Source organism: Dunckerocampus dactyliophorus, chromosome 2 (genome assembly GCF_027744805.1).
Source record: "Dunckerocampus dactyliophorus isolate RoL2022-P2 chromosome 2, RoL_Ddac_1.1, whole genome shotgun sequence".
Taxonomy (NCBI): Eukaryota; Metazoa; Chordata; class Actinopteri; order Syngnathiformes; family Syngnathidae; genus Dunckerocampus; species Dunckerocampus dactyliophorus.
Window position 1 is genome coordinate 4,744,564 of NC_072820.1, and position 11,596 is coordinate 4,756,159.

Genomic DNA, 11,596 nt, shown 5'->3' on the forward strand with positions numbered 1-11,596 from the left:
AAAATACAAACCTACATGGCCCTGTGTGAAAAAGTGATTGCCCCCTGTTATACATAACTAAGATTAATTGAGATCAGTCTGGAAAAGGTTATAAAGCCATTTCTAAAGCTTTGGGACTCCAGCGAACCACAGTGAGAGCCATACCCACAAATGATGAAAACATGGAACAGTGGTGAACCTTCCCAGGAGTGGCCCGCCAACCAAAATTACCTCAAGAGAGCAGCAACGACTCATCCAAGAGGTCACAAAAGACCCCACAACAACATCCAAGAACTTCACCTCACTTGCCTCAGTTAAGGTCAGTGTTCATGACTCCACCATAAGAAAGACACTGGGCAAAAACAGCCTGCATGGCAGAGTTCCAAGACCAAAACCACTGCTGAACAAAGGCTCGTCTCACTTTTGCTAGAAAACATCTTGATGATCCCCAAGACGTTTGGGAAAATACTCTTTGGTCTGACGAGACAAAAGTTTAACTTTTTGGAAGGTGTGTGTCCCATTACATCTGGTAAAAGTAACACCGCATTTCACAGAACATCATACCAACAGTAAAATATGGTGGTGGTAGTGTGATGGTCTGGGGCTGTTTTGCTGCTTCAGGACCTGGAAGACTTGCTGTGATAAATGGAACCATGAATTCTGCTGTCTACCAAAAAATCCTGAGGAAGAATGTCCGGCCATCTGTTGGTGACCTCAAGCTGAAACCAACTTGGGTTCTGCAGCAGGACAATGATCCAAAACACACCAGCAAGTCCACCTCTGAATGGCTGAAGAAAAACAAAATGAAGACTTTGGAGTGGCCTAGTCAAAGTCCTGACCTGAATCCTATTGAGATGCTGTGGCATGACCTTAAAAAGGCGCTTCATGCTGGAAAAACCTCCAATGTGGCTGAATGACAACAATTCTGCAAAGATGAGTGGGCCAAAATTCCTCCCCAGCGCTGTAAGAGACTCATTGCAAGTTATCACAAACGCTTGATTGCAGTTGTTGCTGCTAAGGGTGGCCCAACCAGTTATTAGGTTTAGGGGGCAAACACTTTTTCACACAGGACCATGTAGGTTTGGATTTTATTTCTCCCTTCATAATAAAAAGTTTCTTTTAAAAAGTGCATTTTGTGTTCATCTGTGTTGTCAGTGACTGATACTTACATTTATTTGATGTAAACTACAACTCTACAACTAAACTCCAACTCCAACAAGATCCAAAGTCTTCTTTTTTTTTTAGGACGAGTTGAAAAAGCTCTACGCTCAGCTGGAGGTCTACAAACGCAAGAAGATGCTCGCCAACAACCCTCACCTCCAAAAGAAGCGCAACTCCAAAAAGGGCCTCGGCCGTACCCTGATGAAACGAATCACAGAGATCCCCGAGACCATGCACATACACCGCCAGTGCAGCCGCGAGGACGGCAGCGAACACGGCAGCAACCGCAGCACTTTGAGGAGAAACCACATGGAGATGAGTCATCACGGTGAGATCTGTGGTCATGGATGGAATACAATACAAGACTTAGCAAATGCAGTACAGTGGATGCCCGCATATTCACGATTCAGCGTTCACAGCCTCCCTCAAGTTTGAGGATTTTGTTTCCTACAAAAATAGGCAATTTGTTTAAAAATGCTAAATATGTGATAATACAGGTAAAATGTACAGCAAACATGTACAGTGTTCCCTCATTTAACGCGGGGGTTAGTTTCCAACATATACCAGTGTTAAGTGAAATCTATTTTTTCATTTTTTATATATGTATTTTCATTCATTCTATATTTTTTCATTGACAGGATGTTTTTTTGTTTATTATCTGTTTTTTTTCGTTTACAGTATATGTTTTTTGTTTATTATATATGTTTTAAGGCTGTAAAACCCCTCACCACACACTTTATACACTTTTCTCAGACATGAGAAAATCTATATGTTGCGCATGGAGGGCCCTTAAAGCGCAACTTGCGCCTTGGTCCATGGGCTGAATCAGCGATGTAGTGTTTCCAAAATAAGCCTGTCTCATCCATATTAAAAACTTGTTCAGGCTCATGTCCCCCTTGCTCGATGATGGCTTTAAATGTGCTCATGTTTGCCTCTGCCACGGCATCCGCAGAGGCGGCCTCTCCGTGGTCTTGTTGCGGACAGTTAAAGCCCTTTTTGCATCCTTGTTAAAATGTAGTGCTGCTGTGGTCCTTATGTTACTTTCCTCCTTCTTTATGGTACGAACCGGAGACATTGTGAGCTTTGCCGGGGAGAAAACTAGCAAACATACAGCACTAAAGAGCCACACTGCTAGCGATCGAACAATTAGGCAAGCTGAAGGCATTCTGTACTGTACAGGGCACATGGCATGGAGGAGATGGATTGATGGTCTACAGTCCCTTAGCCGATCGGGATGCAGATCCTTAGCGATATCACTTTGGTTGTTTATGTCTGTTATACCAGTCAACCTCTCCGTTTTCCACTGTAAATTCCGGCATTTTGTCTTTCTTTCCTGTCGCCCAAACATTTAATAGTGACCCGTGACTTTCCTGTGAAAATCCTCTCCCGTACTGCAGGTGACAACGGTGACAGTACGAGCCATTTCACCTTATTTTCCAGGAAAACTGCCATTATTTTCACATGCAAATGTTGACAGGTATGATGCATTTCTAGCTTAAAACAAGTGAGTTGTAAAAACACATTCAGCTGCCTCCGAACATTTGATGTCAGCGCCATACAGGGAGTGAAATGAAGACAGGCAGTGACCTTGTAGGCCTCCTGTAAATGGTGCATGTAAAATTCACTTAGACTTCACGCTGCAAGGGCTGCAAATCCAATACTTGTCAAGATATTTAAGTCTGCACTGAGCGGGAGAGACCTCCAACTGGGAGCCACAAAATGCTTTGTTGCCAATACATCAACCTAGAAATGATATGTCATCTTAAAGTGAGAGGGAGATTTTTCATAAATGTCCAACAATCGCTTTTATTCTTCCTTTAGGAAAAGCCCGAGATGACTCTCTGAAGAACAAAGTGATAGGCTTGCAGAAGTCGCTGAGCTATGACCACGTTTGTGACCAAGATGAGGAAAATGGAAGCCAAAGTGGCTCCACAGCAGGAGACAAAACGACTCCAGTGGGAGGTGTCGGGGAGGGTTCTCTTCTGGGTTCCCTCATTGGCCGCAAACATTCCAAGAAGCAGCTGGAACCGGCCGCCCCGCCGCCCAAGCTGGAACCGGCCGAGTCGACAGAGTCAGTCCCCCTCTTCTGGAAATCAGCCAGCGTTCACAATTTAACACATGAAAAGAAACCTGTGCACCTGCGCACCTCCATCATGCAGAAGTCTCTCAGTGTGATCGCCAGCGCCAAGGAGAAGATGCCGGGGCTCGCCGGCAAGACGCAAAGTGTGGAGGACGCCAGCAAAAAAGGTTTGAAGTGTCAGGAGGGCAGGATGCTGTCCGAGGTGGATGAGACTCCTGAGCATTATCCCAAAATGATCGTGAGCCAGTCGGTGGAGTATTCCAAGACACCCTTGAAGATGGGCATCATGAAGCAGCAGGTACATTTTCAATTAGTTTACATACTCCGATCAGGGTTTTATGCTGACGATTCCGATACCGATCATCCCTGAGTGAAACTGAGAGCAGTCAGCAAACCCGGTGTCTTCCACTGCTGGGAGAGGCTGCTCGTCTAGTCTGGTGAATTCAATCATTTTTCGGGTTATTTGCTTTAGACTTCTGACTGTCAAGCACATACGGGCGAATGTTGTCCAGCGTTTTAGCTACATTAGCTGCCGTTTGACTGATGATGGCAATGCAAATTTATTTATAAAGCACAATTCATACACAAAGTAATTCAAAGTGCTATACAGAAAAGAAGGGTAAAATCACTTCATAAAATCATTACATAAAGTTCCATAAAACTAAAAAAAAGATGAAAAAATGAAGAGTGCAGATGAACTACTATCAGTTGTCATACGCACAGTTGAATAGACGTGTTTTCAGTTTGGATTTGAACATTGCCAAAGTTGAGGATTGTCGCACATCTTCTGGAAGACCGTTCCAGATTTTGGCGGCATAAAACTGAAAGGCAGCCTCACCCTGTTTAGTCCTGACTCTGGCCACCCGCAGGAGACCACTCCCTGAGCTTCTCAGAGCTCGAGATGGTTCATGTGGCTCTAACATGTCAGGGATGTAATTTGCCGCAAGACCATGAAAAACCTTCTACACAAGCAGAGCTGTTTTAAAAGTCGATTCTCTAAGCGGCAGGAAGCCAGTGCAGAGACCTGAGTACTGGTCTAATATGGTCATATTTCCTGGTTCTAGTCAGGACTTGAGCAGCAGCATCCTGGATGTACTGCGGCTGTTTTACAGCTCGTTTAGAGAGCCCGGTGAGAAGGCTAGCGTGCTGGAGACAAAGGCATGGCTTAGTCTCTCTAAATCTGGTTTAGACACTACTCCCATGATTTTGGCAATGTTTATTGATCTGATCTGTTTGATGGTCACATCGTGAGCCTCGAAAACTCACCATACTCCGTCAAGTGTTTGTTCTTCGAATGCTTTATTAAAGCTTTTTAATATGCTACCCCGGTGCGATATTTTCCGTGGCATGCAAAATTGATACTCTCACAAACGGCAGGTAAGTTCCACACGGCACAGATGTTTGTTTTGGGTTTGGCATGCCTGCACAGTGTGAAGGTGGGCGGGGGACGCTCGCTAGGGGCGCTACAATAGTACGAGCCTAAGGTGATCAGCTTTTGTGGTCGGGGCTGAAAGGCATTTATGGGCATATGTCGATCACGTGCTTTTTTCATGAAAATCGGCCGATACTGATCGGTGGCCGAGCATCCCTAGTTGAAATGAAATAATGTGCTCAATTCGTGTGCACGGATCACTCTCACATCCTCAGAGAGTTAATGACAGTCATCTGTTGCCAAATGTTTGATTAGATCAGCCTCCAAATAACTGATGGTATGCTGGTTTATAATTAGTAGAGTGGCCTCTCTGGCATTGCCACGGCAACCATGCCATGTTTTGCACATCTAAAGCTTGGCATCTTTTGCTTTTGCCCTAACAAATACCATGTACTCATTAACGACTGTTAATGTAGATTAACCACAGTGGCTTAGTAAATATAATTTTACCGCTACTAGGGAGCCTGAAAGAAGAAAACTAACACAGTGGAATCCTCCCTGACTCTAACCCTAACCCTAACCCTAACCCTAATCCTCCGACTGGCTGACTGACATTCACATATGCGGTTGTCGACATAACCGAGACCAAAACTGACAATTTCTTGCACACTATTATCTAATAAAGCTGCTGGGGTCATTTTGTTTTATTATGTTACGTGATTCATGGATCACGGAGCGTTACCCCAGCATGCAAGGACATAGTGGCTGGTGTAATCAATGTAGATTAGCTCACATGGAGCGGCATGGCGCACAAAATGCAAAGCACTAAAGTATCAGAAAAGAAAGGAGGGACCGCAAAGGCTAAACACAAAACTCACAATGGCAGGTGTAAACAGGAATGTGTAAGTGTGAACTAAAGTAGAATAAATCCAAAGGAACACAAGTACAAGCATCACAGGTGAAGCAAAGACAATCAGCGACTAGCTGAAGCCCCATGAAGTAAAACTCTAATTACACATTACAAACAGGTGCGCTCCCAGCTGCCTTGAAAAAAGGGACAATAAATCCAAGAGAACAAGCAAGTACAAGCGTAAAAGGTGGAAAAAAAACAAATACAAAGAAAATTAACCAGCGACCAGCTGAAACCTCGCTGAACTTACAGTAATACAACAGGTGTGCTCCCAGCTACCTCGGACAATTTCGTTGAATCCATTCAACACGTCATCGGTCCTTTACTTGCATCACGCTCTCCTCTTCTACCTATTTAAGAGTCCTTGTCTAGCATGCCTGTAGCCAGCTATGAGGTCTAGACCCTCCATCCATTTTCTATACCGCTTGTTTTGGTCATGGGTAAGCTGGAGCCTATCCTACCCCCAGCTGACTTCAGGCAAGAGTTGGGGTACACTCTGGACTGGCTGCCAGCCAGGGCATGTATAGACAAACAACCATTCACACTCCCATTCACAGAGGCTGCGTTCCAATAGCAGTTTTAGTTGCCCTTGTTGCCCCACTGCAATGCATTGTGGGGGATATACAAATCTCGAGTCACCATCGACCGTCAGCCCTGCAATGGTAGATCTCACCAAGTTTACCTCAGCTTTTTGGAGAAATGGACCGACACTTATGATGGTGGCGAGGATTCCCCCGAGGGCAAGTGCATAGGGGAAGTCATCAAGGGCAACTCAAACTGCCGGTGGAATGCAACCAGAGTCTCCAATTAACCTAACATGAATGTTTTTGGAATGTGGGAGGAAGCTGGAACACCCGGAGTAAACCCACACACAGGGAAAGCGTGCAAACTTTGGGAACAGAGATGCCCAAACCGATATTCGAACCCACGATCTCCTGACTGTGCTAATAGCACAGGAACATGCTAACCATGAGGGCAACAATGGAATGTATTTCTTTTTTATGCTGACTTTTTTTTTTAAACTATGGTGGCCCTAAAGGGTCTGCGGAGGGAGTGCTTAAGGTCTATGGGTTAGGGGGCATGCCTCATCCTGGGCACTGGCAAACAAAGTCACTGCATGCAATGACTGTTTTTCATGACTGAGGACCTTTTGAATCACCTTATGTTTTTATTTCATTGCTTAACTAACAGGTGAGCGGCAGCCAGCCATCAATTTGCTCTGAGACGGGCAGGAACTTGTATGATGTTTCCGAAGTTTGTCCCTGGGAGATGGAAGAGCCTCAGACACCCTCCGAAACCAAGACCCAGAAACATGTTTCCATCGCCCCAGAGGAAGCCGATACAAGCCGAAGAGGAAGTAGCAGCTCTGGTATCAGCAAAAGTAGTCGGTCTCAGCAGAGACCGAAAACTGGACAGTCCCCTTCCAACAGACGCCGTTCTAAAGATAGAGGGGGGGAAAGGGAGGAGGTCAGGGAGACGAGGAAAACTCGTGTACCCAGGTCACCTCTGCCTCTCAAGCCAGATGTGTCCGCCTGGGAGTTTGACGAGCAGCCCATGCTGGAGGGGGTTTCAGAGTCCATTTCGCCAGACAGAATCCGGCGTAAAAAGAGCGTCACCCCCACTGATGGGAAGCCTAAGGCACTTCACTCAGACCACTCCAAGTCCACCGGAAGCCTTTTGCAGCCTCCCTCCTTAATGGTAGAGATCTGCCCTTGGGATTACTCCAGCCCGCCCTCTCCCAAGCAGGAGAAGACCTGCAGCAGCCCCTCCACACACAAGAAAAAACGGAAAGGTTCCTGCTCATCCACTCACAAACCGGAAAAGGAGAAGGGGAGGGAGAAACCCCGAGAAAGACGGAGCTCCTCCAGCAAGCCAGTGTCAGAGAGAAGGCGTATTAGCCAGTCGTCAGAGTGTGGCGGTCCGGTCTCTGAGCGGCGGAGGAGCTCCAGCAGAGACCCAGAGGGGATAGAGGTCAGGAAGGCAGAGGTCCTCTCTAGAGAGACCGAAGCCTCGCACAGCAGCTTTGGTCAGACTAAAACCTCAACTGACAGGAAGAAAGAGAGGAGTTACAAACCTGCAGTTGTTAGCGCTCCAAAAATGGCTGACGTTTGTCCCTGGGACTTTGAGGACCAAGACCGTGGGGAGAGGGCATGATGACTGAGATGTCTTGTTTTTTTATTTGTATTCACGGACTCCTGACCAATCAACAAAACCAAGAAAAGGTTGAAATGTCTGATTGAAAAGACCCAGACCCTCATTCAAGTCTGACTTGTGCACTTTTCAGGAAGTACGTGGCAATCCTTTTTTACACTGAAGGACATTCTTAAACACCTTTGATTGTGACATGGTTGAGTTAAATAATTTGCTCTATTTCTATGCTAATCATGGATAGAAATTACAATTACAGATAGAAGACAAATTGGACACAAATGTTTGGTGCATTTATAAGCAGTGTTGGGAATATCGGTGTTAGTAACGCCAATATTTTTTTACCAGTTACGGGTAATCTAATTAATTACTATTCCAGTTACTGAGTACGTGAGTAGTCTTAATTATTTACAGAACTACTTTTTACTTGGGTCATATTATTCTAAAGTAACTCTTACTTGAGGAAAATATTTGGCTATTCTACCAACCTCTGTGAAGGAGTACTAATTCAATTACTTTTTTGGGTAACTAGTAACTATAACTATTTACAAATAATTTGTCCAACACTGTTTATAAGTAATAAAGCCAGAGGGACTTTAACAACTGAAGTGTTAGGCTATCCAGTCTTCGACAACGACAGTTCTGCAGATGCATGTGTTACTTGTTTTTCCCATCCCTTTCCTTGTTTTTCAGTGAAGGAAATAAGATGCTGAATGGAAAATTTGCAATTGCAAGCTCCTGTTATGTTGCTACCAACGCAACCTTGAAGTCACTTTAATTGCTAGTCTGCACTTTTTAAACCACACTTGTTTTACTAAAAAGAATTTGAATCTTACTTGTATTTACCAGCGGATCTGTCTGCCACAAAAAGTGAATGCTTCACCAATCAGATATTGGACTATTGACAAGCTCATTACAGTCCATTAGATACTGACGGATATGAGCGGTGGAAGGAATATCCTGAGGCTCTTCGCAATCCCACTGACATACCTTCCATAGACGTAGCGGTTTCCGAAGACAGGTCCAACACCTGAGGTGTCTGAGGTAGTCAAAAAACTGCTCAGCGGCAAAGCTCTGGATGTTGAGGGACTGTCTTGGTTGACAAGTATCTCCAACATTGCGTGGAAGTCAGGAACAGTACCTCTGGATTGGCAGACCGGAGGGATGGTCCCTCTGGGACTGGAGGGTGACTGGAGAGTGTGTTCTAACTATAGGGGGATCACACTCCTCAGCCTCCCTGGGAAAGTCTATTCCAGGGTGCTGGAGAGAAGGGTACGACCGTTAGTCGAACCTTGGCTCCAGGAGGTACAATGTGGTTTTCATCCTGGTGGCAGAACACTGGTCCAGCTCTACACCCTGGCAAGGGTACATGGAGGCTTGACCAACCGGTCTACATGTTTTGTGGACTTGGAAAATGCATTTGACTGTGTCCCTCACGGTGTCGTCCTGTCAAAGGTGCTCCAGGAGTGCAGGGTCAGTGGCATGCTGCTACTTGCCATTCGGTCCTTGTTCACCTGCTTTGCATTGCCAGCAGTAAGTCAAGCCTGTTCCCGGTGAATGGTAGCCCTCGCCGGCTACCCTTTGTTACAGATTCTGTTCAGAATTATTATTGACAGAATTTTTAAGCTCAGCCAGTGCGTCGAGGGAGTCCAGTTTGAGGGCCTTAGGATGTCTTCTCTGCTATTTGCAGACGATGTGGTCCTGATGGCCTCATCAAGCTGTGACCTTCAGTGTTTACTTGGACGGTTTGCAACTCAGAACCTCCAAGTCTGAGGCCGTGGTTCTCAGTCAGAAAAGATTGGATTGTACCCTTCGGGTCGGGAGTGAGGTCTTCTCCGAGGTAGAGGAGTTCAATCAGGACGTTTAGTGTGTTAGGTTTACAGATGAATCGGTGCACCATCTGTAGTAATGTCGTCGTTGTGCTGGAGGAGTAGTTGAGGTGGCTCTGGCATCTAGGCCAAATGGCTCCAGACATCCCCCTGGTGAGGTGAGGAGGCCCCTGGGCAGACCTAGGACACGCTGAAGGGACCATGATCACATCAGACCATCAAAGCTGGTCTGGGAACGCTTCGGTGTCCTCCCAATGGAGCTAGAAGTTGTGGCCAGAGACCGAGAAGTCAGGGCTTCCCTTCTGACACTGCTGCCACCTGCAACACGGATCTGGATAGGTGGAAAAAAAATGGATGGATGGATAGATACTGATGATGCACAAAAGGGCAGACAGGTAAGAAACGGTGGGACCATTACAGTACATAGAAGCTGTGTGAAACCAGACCAAATACGTGATGAATGATGATGTTTGTTTAGAAGACGACGGGGACAACAAAATATTATCGTCCAGCCTTCTTCTGCTGTTTGTCGGCATCTTGGAAAAGCTATCGCATGCGGTATCTGTGAAGCATCCTGATGTTTATTTTTACTCGTTACAACAGTGGAATTATTAATGTTGTTATGGTGTTTGTCTCTCCTGAACCACCATTTGTGCAAATACCAACTTGCAGTCCCCGGTAATGAGTGTTGAAGCACTTACAAGTTTTTGTGTCTTTTACTATGTGCTCTTTTTAGGGGGAAAAACCCCACACATTTAAGTATTACACACTTCTTTAAAAAGCTGTCAGGAGTGAATATCACTTGTGTCACTTTTTTCACATTTCGAACGCACTTCTTAAAAATGGTTTGCTCATATTCAATTGGTTTGTTTTTCTCCTTCTATTGGGATGCAGGACATCATCAACTGTTGTGCCGCGTGATCACACACTACCCCTGTCATGAGTCATGAGTCATGTGTGCACGCGTGCGCCACGCTTGAGCATAATTCACATACAAGACAGAGAATGAAAATACTGTGAGAGAGGAGTTTTGAAATGGTTTCATGGATGACGTAATGGGCTGTTTCAGAAGTCAGCACAGCAAAATGCGTTAAATGTAGTCAATTCTTACTGATGGTTTTGCTATCAGATCTGAAACACAGGTTTTGCCCACTTCATGTACACTATTTGATGCTTGTTATATGGTTTCACTCCCAAAATGTTACAGACTGTTTTAGCGTCCACGTGGGGGTATTTATATATGGACATTCATATTCTGTTGCATGTATATACAATTAAAATGGAATATTTATAATAAAACTCACTATCACTGGTCTGGCTCTTTTTGCGCTTTAGGGGTCTATTATTATGGTTATGATTACTATTATTATTATTATTATGGTTCAATGGTGATGCTTTAATTTATTTTCATCATGCGTACACGTTGCATCGGAATACATCGCATATTACAGTTCACAATTCCGCATGTCCAAAAAGGAGTAGGAAGAAGCAGAGCTTATTTAATCTGACCCCTCCCTGTTTCACAGCAACTGCTAATAAATGTGTTCACGTCCCGTGTTCCACGTGTACCGTTTAGCACTTCTGAATAACATAAGAAAATAAGACAGTATAAGTATGTGTTACAACAGAGTTACAACTTGTGAATTAATATAAATAAGTTATTTTAGTTATTTATCCACAATAAATAAACAAAATAATTTAATAATATGATGATTAAAATTTTAAGTCAGGTTCATTGCAGTTCTCAAATTAACTAATCATGATTAATCACCATTTGCAACCATGTGTGAAATATGCCCATTTTTGACTGCATTTTATTAACAGTAAAACTGTATTTATTACAGTTCGGGACACAAGTTGATATGCTCATAAAAATGCCTGTTTTTGACACAAATAACCTGTAGTGAATGAGATGTGTTTTCTGTGTGGAAAAAAAACATCCTGCTTTCAGAGGAAAATGATTGGTTTCTTAAAAAACAAAATCTGCACATTGTAATCGCGAACGTGCGGGAATTTGCACCGATTTTGGCAATAACATTTTTTCCAACATTTTGTTCTGTCATATGCTGACAACGGCGACACCATGCTGTCCTATTATTGTGATAATAATTATTATT

At 44.4% G+C, this 11,596-nt stretch overlaps 1 protein-coding gene across 1 annotated transcript in view; it reads left to right on the forward strand.

Annotated features, from left to right (window-relative positions):
- Window positions 1–10,812, forward strand: part of LOC129174664 (probable G-protein coupled receptor 158) — an 85,173-nt gene extending 74,361 nt beyond the window's left edge. Inside the window, exons 11-13 of the mRNA XM_054766478.1 lie at window positions 1,225–1,468; window positions 2,962–3,518; window positions 6,694–10,812. Coding sequence (XP_054622453.1) covers window positions 1,225–1,468; window positions 2,962–3,518; window positions 6,694–7,656 — 1,764 coding nt within the window. The 3' untranslated portion in view covers window positions 7,657–10,812. The remainder of the gene's footprint in view (window positions 1–1,224; window positions 1,469–2,961; window positions 3,519–6,693) is intronic.
- Window positions 10,813–11,596: the final 784 nt, after the last annotated feature.